Below are 21329 nucleotides of genomic sequence, written 5' to 3'. Positions count from 1 at the left end.
TCACCTTTTTCTCCTTTACACCCTCCCTTCCCATTCCCTTGCTCACAGCCATCGCGTTTCCTTGCTGTTTGGTGTGTGACCACCTCAGCTGGCCTTTGTGGAGAAAGGGAATGTGCAGTGCTCCTGTGAGACTAGGAAGAGTTGGGGGATCACAGCTGGGGGTCCTTTTGCTGTCATCACTCAGACGCATGATGAAGGGATTTGTATTTGGTCAGGACAAATGGGCTGCAAAACTGAAGCCAGATGCTCTGAACCCGCCCTGCAGGGTGTTTTCCCCCTTGTCTTGCTCAGAAATGGGTCTTGTGCCAAGTCAAACTGGTCCTTCCTCTTCCTCACTTGGCCCCTTTCTACAGGAAGACCAAGGGATAGGGCTCGGTAATACCCTGTGTCTGTGCAGGAGCACAAAGGGCTTGAGGGATCATCCCATGATGTTCTCAGCTCCCCTGAAGCAGAGGGAAAGTTTCTGCTGGTCTGAGGACCTTGTCCAGCCCTTGAATACAAATAAAGCACAGAATGAGGAAAGTTGTACCTACCCTTCATATCAGAGCCAAGGGCAACACTGAGAACCTGTGCATCCCTCCGGAAATACTACGTGGGTGTGTGTCCCTCCCCAAAGATGAGTCAGGAGAGCAGAGGACCATAGGGACGTGCAGAGCTTTGAGGGAAAGAGGTCAAAGAGACACTGTCCCCAAGAGGCCATGAGGAAGACACATAAGAAACATTCTGTGACAGTGGAAGTGGCTTTGGCACTCTGTGGGGCGCTTTGTGAGAGCACCATTGCCCAGCCCAAACTTCAGCATTTTGTGCTCTTCTAAGCAATTTCTGGGACCAGTTAGCTTCAGGAATCCGGTCCAGTTGGGAATGCACAGAGAGCATCACCCTTGGACTTCACAAGGATAATGTAGGTGAGGATCGAAGAAGCTGGAGTAAATGAAGGGCAGTTCAGGATCAGTGCTTAGCCAACACAACCTTTGCTTACTTTCCGAGTATCTCCAGCTAAAGTAACACCCAGCAATAAACACAGCAGCTGACCTCTTCCTGCTAATTTAAATGAATAATAAAGGCAAGGGCGGCTTTCCCAATACATTTTAATTATGTGATAAGAAAACTGCTGAAACCAAAAGAAATTTGCAACGGTCCTTGCATTTTTATATTAGGAGAAATAAGCAGAGGTGGCAGGTGATGTCTCCATATCCAAGAGTTCATTTTAATTAACTCCCTCAAATGAGTAGACTTTCTGCTGTGGCTCTGGCTAAACTGTATGTGACTGAGACATGACAACCAAAAAGGAAGCTTTTGATGGCCCAGGTTGTCTGTGGTTAAGCCACAGCTTTCCCTGGTGTCCCCAGGTGATACTACATTTCTCTCCTTTCAGTCCTCTTCATGTATTCCTTGCCTATAGGCAAGTCTGCCAGTCCTCTGTAGGGAAATCTGTGCCAACCCTCCACATGGAGCATCCCTCAAGATATGAGCAAAAAGTGGTACCCTGGGAAGTGATGGGGTGCTCCGGTCCTGCAGAAGGAGAGATGCATTCATCATTTCAGTGTGGAGGCTGGAGAACTGGAGGTGGTCAGAAACTGGAGCCCTTCTGCCCCCAGGCATGCTGCTGAAAGCTGGTAGAGATGATGTGCTCCATGGAGCAGGGTGTTGGTTCTACCTCTGGATCATCTCCCTGTTGTTCTTCCACTGTGCCCAAAGCTAAGGGCTCCCTCCACTCCAAATCCACTTCTGGATTTGAGTGTCAAGAAGTGTTGCCCAGACGGCAAAGGACATGAACTGAGCCCAGCACAGGGTCTGGTGCTGTGCTGAAGAAGACACTGCTCTGCCCAGGGGAGCCCTGTCTGTGGCTGGGTCTTGGCAGTTGGACATATCCCAGGTATTGCTAAAGGCTGTGTCTATGCTGGTATAGAGGGCCAGGGACTGACATCCCTGACAAGCGACATTCATGTACTCCTGTCCCATGGTGCTGGCTAACATATGCAAGGACAGGTTGGTGTTGGAAACAACCACACTGGAGCAAGAACAGAACGAGGGAGTCAACCAAGAGTTAAGCACCAAACAATCAGAGTGCTAAAGCTCCAGGCCTTGCTCTATTCGGCTCTGCCAATGGATCAACAGCTCTCTGGTCATTGCTTTATTTGTCTGTGTGGAGCTCACCATTGTGTGCTGCTGTGCCTTAGCCTTGGACCTCTCATCCATGTAAGCAACCACTCCTGTGCAAAAGTTGTTTTGTGATAGTAATATCAAGGGTAAAGAAACCAGTCTGGATAACCTGGGACTTGACTCTGAACTTTGCCATATGGCTACGATTTTTGCATACTTTCCTGAGTCATCTCCCTGAACCTTTCATGATTCATCTCTCTCTTCTCTTTCCCTCTCTCATGGGCTCTCTCTTTCCCTCTCGTGGGCTCATTTGTGCATCCGTATGTTGTACGTGCTTGGAGGCATCTGACAGACCATAATGGCAATGACTGACATGCTGCTACATGGAGGCAGCCTGCACACATGTGACCGCATGGGTTATGGGCACAGGGATTACCAGGGCTATGTCTCCTGTCCCAGAGGCTCTGCACAGCAGAGTTCAGTGTCTCCATTCTCCTTGCAGAGTGGCGGCAAGCAAGCGGGGCAAGGATGATCCTTCAGGATGAAGACATCACAACCAAGATAGAGAATGACTGGAAGAGGCTCAACACGCTGGCACACTATCAGGTAACAGTGTGAGAGGATGGGTAGGTGTAGGTAGAAGGTAGATCAGCTAAGAAAGGTGCTATTCTCTACGATGCATCTCAGGATGCCATCCAGAGGGACCTTGACAGGCTGGAGAGGTGGGCCTGTGTGAACCTCATGAAGTTCAACCCGGCCAAGTGCAAGGTCCTGCACCTGGGTCATGGCAATCCCAGGCATAAATCCAGGTTGGGTGGAGAATGGCTGGAGAGCAGCCCTGAGGAGAAGGACTTGGGGGTGCTGGTGGATGAGAAGCTCAACATGAGCCGGCAATGTGTGCTCGCAGCCCAGAAAGCCCCCTGGATCCTGGGCTGCATCAAAAGAAGCGTGGCCAGCAGGTTGAGGGAGGTGATTCTACCCCTGTACTCCGCTCTGGTGAGACCCCACCTGGAGTCCTGCATGCAGCTCTGGATTCCTCAGCACAAGAAGGACATGGACCTGTTGGAGCAGGTCCAGCGGAGGGCCATGAAGATGACCAGAGGGCTGGAGCACCTCTGCTGTGAGGACAGGATGAGAGAGTTGGGGTTGTTCAGCCTGGAGAAGAGAAGGCTCCAAGGAGACCTTATAGCAGCCTTCTAGTACCTAACGGGGGCCTACAGGAAGGATAGGGAGGGACTCTTGATCAGGGAGTGTAATGATAGGACAAGGGGTAACAGCTTCAATCTGAAAGAGGGTGGATTTAGATTGGATATCAGGAAGAAATTCTTTACTTTGAGGGTGGTGAGGCACTGGAAGAGGTTGCCCATGGAAGCTGTGGCTGCCCCATCCCTGGAGGTGTTCAAGGCCAGATTGGAAGGGGCTTTGAGCAACCTGGTCTGGTGAGAGGTGTCCCTGCCCAGGGCGGGGGGTTGGAACTGGGTGATCTTTAAGGTCCCTTCCAACCCGAGACATTCTGTGGTTCTGTGAAGATGCAGAGGTAAACAATGGTTGAGCGGGCAATAACTGCGCAGAGCCCCCGTGTTGAGTACATCCATCCTGATGACATCCATTTCTGCCTGACCTTGAAATCCATAAAAGAAGGCTGAAGATGTCCAATAATATCTTACACAAGTGATAGATTTAATGAAAAATGGAGTTTTGGTCAAAAGCTCCCCCGCTCCTTTCCCTCCTTGCCAAAAAAAAAAAAAAGAAAAAAAAAGTCACCTCATTAAGTTTAATCCAATGCTGACAATTTTGTCATTTCCTCAATCACACCTTAGCAATCTATGTTTCATAACAAGATTTTTTTTTTCATTTAAGAGCTGACCTGAGGAGGCAGCAAGCAATAATTTGAAAGGGAAACAAAACTTTTCACTTCAGATTGAGTGAAGTGTCGCTGGCTGACTCCAGAGCACATTTTTTCAGAGGGAGCGGGGATGTTTTCTATTTTATTTCACCAACAAACCAGGTGTAATTTTCTTTCCTGTCTGTGCTTTTTCCAGTTGTTTGCTTCAGGCAATGAGCTCCCAGCTATACGGATGAGCTGGGGCAGAACAGGTCTCAGCTGCCAGGGTGTTGAGCTGTTCATCATTTACCCTGGCTATCCTGAGGGCAGACACGGAGCATGCTGGGAGAGACACTGATATTCCTGTTACCTCAGTTTCCCCATCAGTAGTGTGGGGCTAAAACTAGAAAGAGCCAATAATTGCCTTCCATGATTGCTGAGGGGCTATTTAATTAGCCTCTGCAGTGCTTTGAAGATGAAAAACTCTTTGCAAGTGCTAATTATTACTATTACACAGACAAGAGTTAGACGTTGTTAGCAGGGGTTTTTTTTCACCCATCTCCTTTTTATGATGTCTTATTTATCACAGATATTCCTGATGCGGCTCCTCTGAGCCGCTGGCTTGTGAACACTTCTTATACAGGACCTACGCGAATCGCCTAGCTGTAGAAATGGAAAGTCTGGCTCATTTCAGAAAGATCTGTTGTCTGTTGAAACACTATCCCATGACATCGTGGAGCACAGCAACTCCAATCCTACTGCTTTGCCCTGTCTGAGACCCTCTCACACAGCAAAGAGAAAGAAGTTGTGGTAGTCGCTTCAGTCCAGCAATGCATTTGTCATGTGGAAGGGGGAGACTGCATGGAGAGCTTGACAGGATCAGTCAAAGTAGAAAATGTAGATATCCATTTCTGAGCTGGGTACCCAGATATCAGCTACAATCGAGGTGGAAGGAACAGAAGATTTCACATCAGTTTTAGTCATCCTTATGGGACATGCCATCCTTGATGTTTGAAATAGCTCAGATTATTTTATTCTTCTCATGCTTCTGTCCTACATAAGAGCTTTCTTGTGAAGAACCTACTGTCAGCTTTACTGAGGTGAACGCAAAGACTCACTAGGCTTTGAATCAGGACCCAAATTGAGCAGAGTCTGCTTTGTCATCAGTTATCCTATTGCCCAGGTGCAGGCTTCTAGCAGTGTAACAGGAGGTTTTGTCCCTTTTTTGTTAATATACCCATGGAAGAAAGCATTTGAAGCTTGTCCTGCCTACAGTGACACTGGTTTATGGCTCATTTTCTGCTGCTTGAATTACTGCTGCCCTTGGTATGCTTCTCAGACACTTTTCAGAAGCTTATTGACAAAGTTCCTTTTCCTCTGCAGGTGCCAGATGGATCTGTGGTAGCTTTAGTCTCCAAGCAAGTCACTGCCTACAATGCAGTCAACAACTCCACGGTCTCCCGGACCTCAGCCAGCAAGTATGGTAAGGTCCTCTGTGCTGATATGGATTGAGAGAACATTGGAGGAGAAATCCCAAACATCATGGTGGTTACAAGACACTGAGCACCGTCAGAAAGAATGATAGGCAGATGACTAGTTGATATGATTGCTTGAGGAATGGCAGGAGGAGAGGATTTATCCATCTAAAACTTTGGCATCTGGTCCAAGCTGTTGATCCAAGTGGTCGGATTGCTCTCGGGAAGTACTTCTCCTCCCTCATTAATGAAAGGAGGACCCTATATAATTAGCTGTCTACATTCTAGGTCACTGAATCTCACTCTTAGAGTTTGCACAAGGAGAGGCAAGGGAGAAGCACTCCACACTGAATGAGCTCAGTTGTTCTGGTGGGCAAAGTCCTGGGAGCATGGTGTGTTGTGAAGACAAATCTGTGGCATAGATGAGAGGCCTCTGGGACTACAAGCAACCACAATGTGCATAGGCGATAGCCTGTCTACAGTTGTATCTCAGTGTGGGTGTTGTGTGTCCCATCCAGCTATCTTATTATCCCAAGGGAATTTGCACCTGGAATAATAATAAAAATGGCGTACTGAGGCCTTATATCAGTATATGTCAAGGCAGTGGATTTTTGTTCCCACTTTACCCATGTGAATGGGACAGCTGTGAAGTAGAGACCAGGTGGAAATTCTTCTGCAGAGCCAGAGACCTCCTGAGTCTCACTCACACCATCACACACCTTTCTCCCCTGCGCTAGAATTGCAGCCCAGGACGTCTCACTGTGGTGATGCCGGAGGGCAAAGCAAAACATCTCTGATGTGCAACCAGAGTGCAGCAAAATCACTCTTCAACCTGGATGCAGCTGTCATATCAGTTTATTATTATTTTTTAATTTATGAAAACATCTCCAATCCTTCTTACTGCCTTTAACTTGAGGGAAAGTACAGTTACTCTATGTCCAGAGGAGCCCCCTTCCTCTTTCTCCAAGGACATGAGCAATCCACCAGACCTTATTAATATTCATCCTCTTTGCCATGTTGTTGCAATTACTGAAAGACACAGTGACCTTTGAAAAGGAAGACTTGAGGGGGGTTAATTTCTGTCGGATTTCTTTAATTCTTCTGCCATTTCATTTTTCAGGAGGAGGGAGTGGGGAAGAATGCAGGGGGAGGAGAAGATGTGGTGGGTCAGAAGTGATTGTTAATTGCAATTAAGAAAACAGCATCCAGAGACAAAAAGGATATTCCATCTGATAATTAATATGTATAGATTGGTAATGCATTAATGAGGCTGATTCAGATCTTGCTCCAGAAAGGTGCAACACTCTTCTGCTAATTATGGTTGGAAAAGACTCTATATCTGCAGCATTGCTGGAAGGTCAAGGAGAGGGGAATGCCTCATGCCATCACTCAGAGGCAAAAGGAGGTAAAATATGGAGGCTAAAGGTGTCCTTGGAGAGGAAATTTGTGCGGGCACCCCTGGGGTTCTCGTTTACTCACTGTCAAAACAAGATATTGGAGCAGCGAGCGAAGAGGATGATTGGGCAGGAGTTATTGGATTGCTTTGATGCCAAAGGAGGGAGGGGACGCGGCTCCTCCTAAGTCTGGGCATGGGGAGCTAAGCAAGAGGTCACGTTAGCTACATCAATATTACCATGCAAAAGAATACGGCCTGTTCTCTGGCTATAATGCCAAGCAGCGTTGGATGGTATGGCTAACATCCATACAGCTAAAACAAGTTGTACTTGTCCATACTGGTTATCATGAGTAGCTGGTACCATCCCCTGAACCAGTCCTGGGCCCAAACCACAACGTTGTCCCAGGCCAAAGCTTTCCTGGGGAACATGATAAGAGGTAAAGGCAACTGAATGTCAGTGACCACGACTCATTTCATTTTATAGTGCAGACATTGATATCACGTCCATCTTGGATGACATCTCTTGTTTTTGCTGAGCAAATCACTCAGTCATAAGATAATGCTTTGATAATAAGTCCTGGTGAGCTGCTTTGGGGGCTTCTCCATCTCACATGGTAATTCTACCAGGAGATATACCTGTGTTGCCTAATGTTACCAATTGTTTGATCAAAATTTATTTAATACTAATATGGAAATATGGAGCTTGTGAGAGCAGGGACCTTGCAGTACTGCTACAGCCTTCCCGCTTTGGACACCCAAACTAACATCTTCCCAGGATGGACTCACCAGCTGTGATTGTCTCAGCCCTGCACCAGAATCTGTATGAGCATCCTTTCTGTATGCTAAACGGGCGAGGTACCTGCTACCGAACCCAGGCAGAAGAGGTCGTCTTCTTGCCTGTCTGATGAAAAATTTCTATTAGGTGGCATGTCATTAGTATATTTCCTTGGTGAAAACCTGTTAATCCCAATACAAGTGCTACAAGGGCTGAGACACATGCCTCTCTCTTTGCAGAAAACATGATCCGTTACACAGGCAGCCCGGACAGCCTCCGTTCCCGCACCCCCATGATCACCCCTGACCTGGAGAGCGGAGTCAAGATGTGGCACTTGGTGAAGAACCATGAGCATGGTGACCAAAAAGAGGGTGACCGGGGCAGCAAGATGGTTTCTGAGATCTACCTGACAAGACTACTTGCCACCAAGGTACATGGTGGGGGCAGGAAAGAAGGTGATAAATGTTTTTTTAAAGGCTTCAGTGGAACTTCTTACCTACAAGAAATGAGAGACTGCTCAAAGGATGCCAAAGGGGGATAAAGAGAGAAGGGAAATAGAGCAAGAGGAGTGCTTCAAGTATGGAGGGAAGGAGGATGAATTTAGAAAGCAGAGTCAGAAAAGGGACGTTGGCAAGCAGTGAGGAATAAAGAATCCAGGGCCATGAGACTGGTGGAGAAAAGCAGCACAGGGGTAGGTGTGTGTTGGGATTGTTGATTATACTGGCTTGTAGCTTGTGCCAAAACTAAGCAAATGAAGAGCCAGGGAGTAAACGTGCCCAGGTCAGGTTCCAAGGATGTGTCACACCTCACAGTCTGAAATGGACTTCTATGCCAGAGAACTCTGAGTATTGTGACACAAGTCCTTCTTCTCTGCCTTTACGCTGAACCCTTAAAGACCCCTGTGCTGATGACTTCGCAGGGGGTTAAGTTAACCAAGATGAGGCCAATAGGTGGCCAGCTCCAAGGAGACCAAACAGAGTAAAATGCTCATCACTGTTGAGATATGGAAAGCTCTGGATCTCCAAAGAGAAAATACAGATTCAGCCAGGTGGGGGAAATCAGGAAGATCCTGAACTGACTCTCCAGACACATCTCACACATCGCAGCTGGCCCATGGCAAGTCTCTGCAGAGAAGGCAAAGACTGTGTTGGGAAGTTGATAAGATCCCATCTGCTCAATCCATGTTCCCCAAAATGCTGGAAACCAGCCTCCTACATGGATGCCTGCCAGTGCCTACAAAACTTCTGTAGTGGAGCAGTATGTGAGTGTTTAGTGTAACTGGGGATGCAGCACCATGGGGAGGACACTTGCACAAGTGGAGATCAGTCAAAGTGACAGGTCTAAAACTTCCTGCAGTGGACTTTGGCTCTGGGGCAGCCACTGGAAGTGGCTTAATTGCCGCTGTCTGCGCAGAAAGAACTCGGTGTCATTCACCATCACACTGTCCCTTCCTTGCAAAGGGGATGGCCAGTTCTTGCTGCAGCTGGCTTGCTCTGGGGTTGACAAAAGTTCTCAGACCTTTCACCTTTCATCTCTAACCAAAACTATCTTCCACCTAACTCACTTATAAAGGCTCCACAAGAGTGTGGGCAAAAACACTTGTCTGAGTTTACATTTATTTGCCCTTCCAGCCTGTGGGTGGTGGTGTCCTTGGAGAAGCCTGCATTAATAAGGAGCCTGCAATGATCTTTTTTTCCAGCCAGCAGGGACTAGGGCAGGTGAGGAGGAAAGCGGTATAGTCAGAGAAAGGCTCCCTTTGCAGTTCTGCCGTCCTCTTGCAGCACAGAACATCTCTGTGCCCAAATCTCTAACATGAGAGTTATCTCAATGCATCCCAGAAGAGGAAACTGTAGGGTAGCTGTGGCTCAGGTGTGGCTGATCAAGGTGTTATCTCACCCTGTTCTGAGTGATCAAACAGCCTAATCTTCTTCCCTCCTCTGAAGTTTTGACTATTATCATCTCTTGTCAGGGTGTTAATAGGCACAAACACAATTTCATGTGTTCGTGCAAATGCTATCTGAGTTTGTCCATCAGACGGGTCTCCATCACATGCTTAAATCCTACCATACAGTTTTACCTGCACATTTGTTCCTCAACTCATTTTGCCTCTGGAGTCTGACTCTCCCTGTGTCCTCACTCAGGCTGTCTCTGTTGCGGTGGGATTTGGAGACAAAGTGGCTTTGTCTTTAGCCCTTGGTACATGCCCAGCTCCGTGGCATCAAGATACTTTTATGGATCACACAATGTAAAAAGAAAATGATGCTCCCCGGGGTCCAGGCCCCAGCTGGTGTAGACCAGCAAGCACTGGACCAGTGCTGATTTACGCTGTCTGGGGATATGTCCCCTACCCCACCACTGAATCGCTTTTGCTTTCTGTTCCGGATAACAAACTCAACACTTGCTTTTTTTTTTTTTTTCCTTTTGTTTTTTTTTTGTCCAGACAGCAGGAAAGCAGCTGTGAAGCTTGCACAGCAACAGAGAGAGTAGAAAGGTTGGGGGCTTATTGTTTCCCCTCTTGGGCTGAGCAATTTTCTTTCCTCATCATGACCATTTGAGGGAGGGAAAGAGGAAAGAGAGCAATTGCTGGTAATACAATCCCAGGGAATACTTAGTTAAACTGACAATGATTTTTATTCTGGTAAATCCCTGACCTCTGAGACCTAGAGTCTCTTGCATAAAAGCCTCAGAGGTTTTCTTTGTGTTTGTGTGGGTGAGCATGTAGAGAATTAATTCCCTCCAGAAACTGAACCTGAGGGCAGCTCCTCCATGTCAGACCAACAAGATTTCCCCTCGGGGGCCCTTTCTGAGTCAGACATGTGCTGCAGGGCTGTATTCACCCTGTAGGAGTTCACACAAGCAAAAGGTACCTCTGCTTGTTTCCCAAAGAATAGATCAAGTGGTGAATCAGCAAGAGGCACCAGCTTTCTAATTAAGTATTTGTTAGCGCTATGTAAACTTGAGACACTCTGGTGGAACCTGGTGCTTCGTTTCTAGTAAGGAGAATGTCTTTCCTGGATCTGCAGAGAAAGGGGAGGGTTTTGTTTTTCAAAAGAAGAATTTTTTCGTATCAGGAAGCATTTACTGGAGATTTGATTGCTTTTTGGTTATTTTAGCAGACGTATGGTTTGTTCACATATAAACGCCTATGAAGTTCTGGTGGCAAAGCAGAGCTTCAAACGTGGGCTAGAGCCCCCCATTCAGCAGGGAAAGCTTGCCTTGCCTGATTTTCCCCCAAACCTAGCCTGCAGCTCGTCTGCTTATCACAGCTCCTCAACTGCCCCCTTCTCCAAGCCTAGTCACCATCTGACGTTCCAGCTCTTTACCTTCTTGCTAAAGGTCAACTGTCCTCACCAGCTTGCCCAGGGTGGTTCTCCAAGCGCAGGATGTGGGATTCTACTCCCAGAGGAGCATAAGGAGACCTCTGCAGTCTCTGCAATGAACATTACTGAGGTCTGCATTGTTTCTAGGGTTTGCCTCAGTCCCGTGCCAATGGGTAGTAAAGAGTGAGGAGGCCTCTTGGAGATTAAGAAGTTTGTGTTATTTATTATACTACTCACACACATAAACCAGCCATCTCTCTGCAGGCACTCTTGTCCCATTTGTCTCAGTGACACCTTCTGCTCTGCTCTACAGTCATCTGACTTCTATTCCCAGCTTAAGAATTGGCCCTGGATGAAAGCCAGCATAGAAAATGGCTAGATTTTGTCTCATACATGCACTAAAGCGGTTGAGGCTAGGGCTCAGAGGAGCTAAATTTCAGTGGGAACATATCCGGGCCTCTGCATCACCATATACCTAAGACGGGGCAAAGTATCCCACCACATGTCAGCCACCCTCCCTAGCAGGGCGTGCTAGTAGCAGGGAGGACAGGTAGCATCTTGACCTGTTCCATCTGGCTGGTAACCCAATGTAGTGGACATTGTGAAGATGCACCTGCCAGCTTCAAGACATCTGTATTGAAATTTCCAACTTAGGTCACATTTAACACATATTAGATGGCTCCCACTTTCAATCACACTTTCTGGGCCTGATTCAAAAGCATACTCTGTTTTCAGTGGGGTACCAAAATTCAATATCCTCTTCCCACTTGGTATCTCACATTCTTCTCTCCTTCTATCTCCCAACAGGGCACCCTCCAGAAATTTGTAGACGACCTCTTTGAGACCATCTTCAGCACTGCTCACCGTGGCAGCGCGCTTCCCCTGGCTATCAAATACATGTTCGACTTCCTGGATGAGCAGGCTGACAAGCACAACATCCATGACCCCCATGTGCGGCACACCTGGAAGAGCAATTGGTGAGTGAGACACCCCAGTACAGTCCAGCACCAGGTCCCGGACTGGGCAGAGAGGAGAGAGACATATGGTTTGGGATCTGGCTGCTGGGGAAGCTGAGGAGCCTGGCGTGGGGTTCAGAGCACCAGGCTCAGTCTTTCCAAGCCTATGGGGAAGGCAGAAAATCCCAGAATCCAAAGGATGCTCTCCAGGATGGAGCACTTTGGCTGAACAGGTCCCAGTTTACCCTGTATTACATGGGGATAGCAGTATATCTGAGGGGCCTCATGAGGATATAGAAGGAAAAATGGTGATGTTCAGGCCCATAGGAATGTCTAGGGAAGCATGGGAGAGGATTCAGCACCGCTGCCTTCATCTAGACTGGGTGTTTGACTATAGTCAAAGGGGGCCTAGAGCTCCATTTGTTTGCCCACACATAGGCCTTTAGTGCCATCTGAGATACTTTAAGGTATGCCAGGCATCCACAGGGGATGCACAGCACTCACAGGAGACTTGTACCCTCCTGGGCTGGCAGCTGAAGGCCAGGAGAGCATCTCAAATGGTACTAAGCACTTAAAGGGTCTGGAGCTGGATGTGAGACTCCTCCAGAGCGAGCGACAAAGTCTGACATGAACCCCCTGCTCTAGCTGCCAGGCAGCAGCCCCTCTTCGTGCATGTAATGGGACAGCAGGGAAAAGCCAGGGTCGGTGGAGAGAAAAGATCTCTGCGGCTCATCTCCGCTGAGTCTCCCTGTTGGAAAGAGTCCCCTGGGGAATCGCTCCCTCCCCTTCTCCTGTGCAAATACAGGGACTATAAAAGGAACAGCAGAGGAGAGCCATGGGGCTCCCAGCTCATGCATTTTTTCCTTTTACCAGCCATGCTGATGGCAGATCGTCACAGTGCAGTGACATAAAAAAAGAAACCCCATGCACCAAAGAGGCTTTCAACTAATGAAACATTAGCATATTATTAACATTATCTGCGGCACTAATCTAAGGCTGATTGCAGCCACTCAGACTAAATGAGCAGGAGGTTTATTTAAGGGGGGAGGGGGGAAGGCAGAGTGTGTGTGTATGTGGGAAAAGGGACAGTATGAAGAAATCTGTTCAATCAGATTAAATTAACTCAAAGTCACATCACGGGCTTCATTATTCCCAGCTAGGGACATCGTCCCCCCAGCCCCTCCCCACACCCTTACCCGCACTCAGGCACACATCCATGCACTCTCTGCTCGTCCTCACTGAGGCTGCGTTTGCCATCCAAACACCCACGGAAGAAATTCTGCATGGTTCAGTCACTCATCCACCTCGTCCCCCAACAGATGAACCTCCATCACCCGCCTAAAATGTTTCCCTCCCACGACTCCATCGGGTCTCATTGCCAGCATCTTCTGCTTCTCCTGAACTTGGCTGAGAGGATTACCTGGGAGGTGGGGGGGGGCGCTTTCCTTACATTTGCTCTGTGATATTGCTGGCTCAGGAGAACATAGTGGTTTAGGAAAACCTGGTGTCATCCTTCTGTCAGGACGTGCTAAACTGCCTACTGTTACCCAAAAGGTGGCAGACTTGGAGATGAATTTTTTATGGTGCTGTGAACTCATGGGGGTAATGAGCAAATGGAAGGAACTGAGGAACTGGGGAGTTTAGACTGAACATCAGGTGAATTTGTTAGGCTGAAGAATAACCTCCTCTTGGAAAGGTGAGGACACTGAAGGTAGACTTAACAGTCAACCTGACAGAGAGACAAGAGTTTGACTCTGTGATCAGTGACACATCTCAGCTCCTAGGCCAAGAACATATGAATGCATTTGCCCTGACAAAAAGGCTTGAGGCAAAGGCTGGAGGTAGATACCTCAGGGCATCTCATACAAATGAACGGCTCTTTTGAGAAACAGGGGGGAAAAAGACCTTTGGATTGCAATTGGAATAACATTTCCTGGGTTAGGGCAGGTACATTTTCATTTCAAAGGTTACGATACTTGTTCCCAGGTCCCCTTTTTTCCTTGATGCAACAGGGTTTTCCCTGTCACTTAAGGACTGCTTCATGCCCATTGTGCTGGGATCAAATGCAGTCTTGGTCTTGAGCTGTGGAGCGTGACAGCACACAGTGTCCACAGCACACAGTGTGTGACGTTAACACTCCTAAGTCTCAAGCTGGGAGCTCTACTTAACTTTCTTCCTATGGGATTGCTATGAGGGCTGAAAGCCAAGTCCCTCAATGACAAATGTTCACCATAAGTTTTGCAGATTCCATGCCTTTCCTCATCTGATGAAGCAGCCAACAGGTCCAACTTTACATTGCACCCTAACATAGAGAAGATAGGAGTCATTTTCATCACCTCAATTATACTCTCATTAATTTATGTGCAACTTCAATAAGAAGGCATTGATTTTAAGAGTAACAAAAGGATAACAGGGACAAAAGCCACTCCTGAGGTGACTCCACCACTGTCCCTAGAGTCCTGTAAGGGAGGATTTTATTGTATATTAAAGCTTATCCCAGAATCCTTATCTCCACACCATGATCTTTGATTCTTGTCCACCATTTACCACTGTAACCTCACACAACAAAGCTTGTGAGCTGTGCACTGACTGACTCACCTCTTCCACCCTTCCCACTCCTCTTGCAGCCTGCCATTACGGTTCTGGGTTAACATGATCAAGAACCCGCAGTTCGTCTTTGACATCCACAAGAACAGCATCACAGATGCCTGCCTCTCTGTAGTGGCTCAGACTTTCATGGACTCCTGTTCAACCTCGGAGCACCGTCTGGGCAAAGACTCACCCTCCAACAAGCTTCTCTATGCCAAGGACATCCCCAGCTACAAGAACTGGGTGGAAAGGTGAGTTTTAGTTCTAGAAATAGGCATGACATAAGCAAGTGATACAATGAGGCCCTGCTTCATGGATGGAGGTAGGAGGCATCATCAGTATTGCTTTTGGTAGCTTTTTTTCTTTGGTTATTGCCCAAGTAGAAAGCTCTGTGTTACCCTTTGTTCCCATATGCCTTGCAGCAGAGATGGAAATTTAATTAGAGGTGTGAATTGAAGGTGTTTTCCATCATTGTTTCTCTTGAGAAGAAACTGTTGAGAAGTGATAGAGGGAGGAAGGAAGGGAAGGTGATGTGTTTGAGCCTTGTGAAGTACGTGGGCTTCTAAGTCTTTCCACACAGACTAGAAGTGGTTTGCTGTTCTCAGCATCATTGTGACAAGTCCCCACACTGCCTAGATTCCAAGGGTCATACAATTATCTCCCCTTATTCCAAAGTCCAGTAGCTTCCCTTGGAGGCTCTTCTCTGCTTTGAATGAGATGCCGTAAGATTGACGGGCTGATGACTGTATTTTCGGAAAGGTCAGAGGTCTTTCCAAGCATTTTATCCACATCTGCGAGATCTGTAGCTGTATTGTTCAATCTGAAGGTCAGTGTCCGGCAAAGCTGCTCTACAGGGAATACAACCAAGACAACTATTCCTGCAGTACGTAGGGTCTTCAATTTCTCTAAGATTTTCCGTGGGACAAGCGAATAGCACATCTTGCACTCCATTCAGCAGGAGCCTGTCTGCTGGAGCAAGCCTTGCAGAAGTTGATCTCTGCTTTGTTTTCCAATATGCTACGCTTGCTTGACGTTATTGACAGGTTTGGGAACTGCACAGATGGAGAATGATTACTATTCTGTAAATACAAAGATGGGTCTATCTTACAGATCATTCCTGTGCAATGCCATCCAGTTTTAAGCAGTGACTTGTCTGGATGACTTCATAGGCACTGACTAAAGTTGATACTGTGTCATGCTGATTATGAGACCTCTGCTACTGTAGGCACACTGCTGTAAACCACTCTATTTCCTTTGGTGGGGATGGTTTTCTCTCATTTTGTGAAAGGAGAGCACGGCTGATCAAAGAGCTCTGTCCCCTCGTTGGCATGAGGTGACATTTTTTACAATAATGTTCCTATTGGTCTCTGATTTTTCTGGACAATTATTTTTAGATGTGGTTAAACACTTCTGCAAATGTCGTTTCTAGGCAACCTGTAAGGCTCTTGCGAGCTACCTTGCTTAATTATGACCTACTTCTGGTACAGTGTCCAAGTTTCTTAGTATGTATTGAAGTTGATTGCTGGATTGACCTGGATAGGGGGAAGGAGGCATTTGAGATTCATTTAGAAATCAAGTTTCCACCAACAGTGACCTGAAGGTGTCATACTCTAGTGACGCTTTAGCAACCTTGCGTGTAGCGGGTGATTGGTTTCTGTGGACAAATGCTTTGTTTTACATGTGACCCAGGCTGATTTTTTATCTTTGGAGAGGGTACATTTGAATGACACACTGAGGTATGTAGATGGAAAACAGGGTATTTCCTTATGCAACACCTTTTTTTCTGGGTAAACAGAAGGCTGCAGTTTCAATTTTTATTTTTTTTTTCCGGTATTGATTACACTTTGCAACTTTTTGGAGCTAAATCCTGTTGCCCAGAGATCTTCAGCAAGAGGTGCTGCATTTCCCTGGAAGTTTTCCTGAACAACTGGGCTTGCAAACGAGGTACATAACACCTCCCACTGCTAGTAAACAGCACTGGATTTCTGTGCCCAGCATGTGCTGGGTTGTTATCTGCACTGATGTCTGACAACTTGAACTGATGCCCAAGGGGAGGCTGCAGGTTTTGGAATATGGTTAGAGCTTCTGCCCTGCTTATATTTTTGTGTGTCAATTCCACTGACTCAAGGCACTGGCACCTGGATGCTGTGGTAGATCAAAGAAAAACATATCAAGGATGAACAGAATTTCAATTCTACTCTGAGTTAATGAATTCCTTTTCTCCATTCTGTGACTGTACTTAGGGGGAGTTATTCCAGCTCCAGTGGCTTTCAGTACTGGTTCGAGCTATTTCTGTAGTCAGCGTCAGCTGCAGAGAGCATCCTTCAAGACCACTAGACTTCTTCAAAGAGAGAATCATAAGATAAAAAGATTTTTAGTTGGGGACTTCAAGAAGCGGTTGAGTAAATCAGAAGAACCTGAAATCAAATGAACTTTGATGAAGAAGAATCTCTATGAGGGCAATTAGGCAGTGGTAGATTGTAACCCTACTTGAAATCACTCTGGAGTAAATACAGGCTCCTGTCTCTTGAAATGGTAGCTGGGCTGGGTTACTCCAAGCTTTGCCTTTGGAACTCCTGGTTTCTCAGTGTGGAGTGTGCCTTTAGGACCCACAAAACTCAAAGCAGGGAATGACCTTGGCACAAGAAGCAGGCATGGGTAAAAGTACATACCTCCAATCCTTCAAAGATTAGTTTTCCACCTCTTCAGAGTGTGAATGTACATTGGGAGGGGAATAGCTACAGATTCTGGCCTGATCAATGGGCTGCCTCCACATGCTAGTCAACTTTGTGTTTGATTTCACCAGTCCTTTTTTAATATTGTTGGAAGCAGAGGTGGGCTCTGCCTGATGAAACAAATTCACAAAGAAATCCTGACTTTTGGAAAAACAAAATTCATCATTCAAATTACACACCCAGGGCCGTTTCACTGTGAAAATGTGTGGCTAAAAAGTATCTAGGTGCATCCACAACTGGGATTTCCTGAGGCGGAAGATGAGGCCTGACTGAGGCAGGAGAATTAACCCAGGAAATGGGGACAGACTATTTGGCTTTTGTTGAAGCCATGAAGAGTCAGACTGTGGTTCTAAAACAAGGTGGAGGCTTTTCAATTATCATTATCTGAGTCTATTGAAAAATGAGGAAAAGAATGGGAACGGTGGAACAGATTCTCATCTGACTTTTGTTAGTAAAACTCCATAGGCTTTGCTGAATTTACATTAGACCAGCTTCAGATCTGCATCTTTTCAAGTTTACTTCAAATGTCCCCTTTGAGCCTAGAAATCTGGAGAACTTGGGAGCATTTGATGTAATCCCCAAGCAATACAAAGGGGAGCCTGTTCTAATTGGGACTGTCTCATTAGCATTCAACACCACACTGAAAAGATGACAAAGGGCTGTGGCTGACCTTTCATTTCTCTCCATGCTGCCAAGCTTATGATAACACTTGTTTGAACTTCATTAACACCGTTTAATTGCCTGCATCACAATCAATACGATGTTTCCCTACCGAAGCCTGGCATGGAGGCAGGGATATGGGAGACTGAAAAGGGGCAGAGCACAAAAAGCAGAAGCCAAAGAGTTTTTCCATTGCACGCTGGTGCCCCAAATACCTGCAGTGCTACAAGGAGAGGAACTGGTGCTTTTTTCTCATCCCTGCAGGGACTTGGTCTCCTTTTGCTTGCTTATTGTGCATTAAAAGTACCCCCTCAAAGGAAAGCTGAAATAGAGACGTTGCAAGTATTCTTAACACCTTGAGCATCTTCCAATGAAGACCATTCAAAATAGGCTTGCTAGGTTCGGGACTGAAAGAGGTTTAAAGTGATCCGATCTCTGGAATTCAGAATTATAACATCTGCAATTTATTATTTGAACCTGGGTACAAACTCTACCTGATCTAGCTGTTGGTACCCAAGTCCTGGGTCCGTGATCTCATCTATTTCCCTATCCTGAAGCAACTGTGATTTGCGTGGTGTTAGCCTTTAGATGTCAAGCTCTTAAACCTATTAGCAAGTGTTGTGTGTGTTTGGAGTATGCAAAATGGATAGTCTGTACCCATTTGGGATCTAACCCACCTAACTTGTCAGTCTGTGGTTTCAGGACTCTATAGTCAATAGCTGGTCTCTTCCAGTGCCGTGATTGTGATGTCTGTTGGGCACTTTGCAGCTAGCTTTACAAAGAAAGACAGATTGGGTTGATTTAGTACAATGAAGATTATAAACTGCATGCACCCTAACATTGTAAGTTATTGAGGCTTTAAACAGAAACATTGGGGTGATTCCAAGGGCTTTAGAAGAGAGCATTAAAGGACAGGTGCAAATCCTGACTCCACATTAAAAAATGCAGTCTTTTGTGTCTCCTTTCCCTGCCAGAAAGAAGGCTCAAGATATAGCATAGCAAGGGTCAAGGTAGGGGGTGTTGTCAGTAGAGATAATAAAAAACGGTGCTGGAAGGGGCCTCAGGAGGTCAACCCAACCAGCTCCTGCCTCAGGGCAGGATCAGCTCTGTCTAAAGCCGTCCTGACAGATGCTTGTCTACCCCTTTCTTAAAGGCCTCCAGTGACTGAGCCTCTCCTCTCCTCAGGCAATCCGTTCCTACACTTCCCTGTCCTTCCCATCAGAGTGTTCTCCCTGATGGGCAGCCAAAATCTCCCTGGCTATAATTAAAGCCCATGCCATCTCATCGCATCCCCAGGGACATGGGGTACAGCTCATTCCCTGCCTCTCTGCAGCAGCTTTTGGTGTATCTTAAGACTGTTTGCTCACCTTTCTTCACCTTTAATCTACAAAAAACTCCCGATATTTTCTCATCACAGTAACAAGCTGCTCTTACATACTGCAGTTTTCAGCACTATGCGGTTTTCAGGTAAGATGACAATGTGTCTATATTCAGAGCCTCAGACCCACACATCCTCTGCACTGAGATGATGTTAGACAGTTTCTTCTCATGGAGAAACTACCTGTGCACTGATTCGCTCTTCAGCCATTGACTCACTGCTGCCCACCCATCTGAGGTGAAAAGCAGCAGAAAAAGTCATACACATGCAAAACAAAATCAGTGCCTTAGCTAGGGGATGCATACGCAGACAGAATCATTCCCTCAGGCTCTTGAAGGCAAATCTCTGGAAGAACGGACAGGTCTTCAGCTTTGGGGGGGGTACTTTGGGACTGGTACCTTTTGCTTAGCTGTCATGCTATTACTGACAAAGTGCAATCAGTGTCCAACAGCCTGGCCTTGAACCTCTCTCCAAAATAGGATCAGTCTGGGCTAACAGAGTCTCGTGGCTGCCTGTAGCTGAATCAGCAGAAACGCAAACTTTGCAGCTCAGATGCCTCCCAGCAAACTAAAATTGCCATGCCGTGTCAACAGAACTGACAGTATGTCCTTGCATTGCTGCACTTCACCCCGTAAAAGAGCTGGCCGCTAGGTTGTTCCCAAGCTTTCCTTCACCCCTCCTCTGCTATAGCAGTCCCCCACGTCCCTTTCATACATCTCTTCCTCCTTCAGTGGTCTTGATACAGCCGGTTATTGCATAACCCTAATTATGTTATTGCTGTAATTGCGTCTGCCGTCTGCAGCACATGGATTCGTTACAAGCTTTTCATATGCTAAAATGATTATTAATGAGTGCAGTCCCAACCCAGCGACAGCACAACAACAGCCATGACAAAAAGATCTTTTGGAAGGCAATTAGCTCCATGCTAAGCTGCCTAAACCATGGCCGTGCTGGAAAATTTCAGACTGGAGAGGAAGCACTGGCAACACGGCTTTTCTCTTCTCTTTTGATGAGTTAATGAGTTACTGAGTGGCGGCGGGCAGAGTCGTTCTTGTGAAACAGCTCCACTGAGGAGCCTTTCCTGGTTGGTACCAAAGGCAAGTGCATTTACCCCAGCAAAAAGCAACAAGAACAATTATTTTTTGAGAATAAGAGGGAGCATTCCAAAAACTGGTGCATCCAAAATCCTTCCCTGTACAGCAGTGGTAGTAGATGGTCTCATGGACTTTCCTGTTCAAGCCAGGATGGGGTGAGTTGCTGTGCTAGTGATACAGGTGCAAGGTCCTGCACCTGGGTCATAGCAATCCCAGACACAAGTACAGGTTGGGCAGAGAATGGCCTGAGAGCAGCCCTGAGGAGAAGGACTTGGGGGTGCTGGTGGACGAGAAGCTCAACATGAGCCAGCAATGCGCACTTGCAGCCCAGAAAGCCAACCACATCCTGGGCTTCATCAAAGAAGTATGGCCAGCAGGTTGAGGGAGGTGATTCTGCCTCTCTACTCCACTCTGGTGAGACCTCACCTGGAGTCCTGCATGCAGGTCTGGAGTCCTCAGCACAAGAAGGACATGGACGTGTTGGAACAGGTCCAGCAGAGTCCACGAAGATGATCAAAGATCTGGAGCACCTCTGCTGTGAGGACAGTCTGGGAGAGTTGGGGTTGTTCAGCCTGGAGAAGAGAAGGCTCTGGGGATACCTTATAGCCCCTTCCAGTCCCTGAAGGGGGCTACAGGAGAGATGGGAAGGGACTCTTGATCAAGGAGGTGAGCAATAGGATGAGGGATAATGGTTTCAAACTGGAAGAGCGGAGATTTTGGTGAGATATCAGGAAGAAATTCTTTACTGTGAAGGTGGTGACATGCTGGCCCAGGTTGCCCAGGGAGGTTGTGGATGCCCCATCCCTGAAAGTGTTCAAGACCAGGCTGGATGGGGCTTTGAGTAGCTTGGTCTAGTGGGAGGTGTCCCTGCCCATGGCAGGGCGGTTGGAACTAGATGCTCTTTAAGGTCCCTTCCAACCCAAACCATTCTATGATTCTATGATTCTATACCTCTGAAGTCATAGCCTATGTTCTAGTAAATCTCACGTACTCCATTTGAGTTTCTGATGTGCCCAAGTGAGA

At 46.9% G+C, this 21329-nt stretch overlaps 1 protein-coding gene across 2 annotated transcripts in view; it reads left to right on the top strand.

Moving 5' to 3' along the window:
• The window catches only part of PLXNA4 (plexin A4), a 477218-nt gene that overhangs the window by 444569 nt on the left and 11320 nt on the right, over positions 1 to 21329 (top strand). For both annotated transcript variants that reach the window (XM_063323702.1, XM_063323701.1), the window contains exons 26-30: positions 2606 to 2709; positions 5312 to 5411; positions 7814 to 8004; positions 11702 to 11871; positions 14478 to 14690. In XM_063323702.1, the coding sequence (XP_063179772.1) occupies positions 2606 to 2709; positions 5312 to 5411; positions 7814 to 8004; positions 11702 to 11871; positions 14478 to 14690 (778 nt within the window). The remainder of the gene's footprint in view (positions 1 to 2605; positions 2710 to 5311; positions 5412 to 7813; positions 8005 to 11701; positions 11872 to 14477; positions 14691 to 21329) is intronic.

Source organism: Chroicocephalus ridibundus, chromosome 1, assembly GCF_963924245.1.
Source record: "Chroicocephalus ridibundus chromosome 1, bChrRid1.1, whole genome shotgun sequence".
Lineage (NCBI taxonomy): Eukaryota > Metazoa > Chordata > Aves > Charadriiformes > Laridae > Chroicocephalus > Chroicocephalus ridibundus.
The sequence above is the reverse complement of the archived record's forward strand: the minus strand, read 5'-3'. Positions and strand labels throughout refer to the sequence as shown.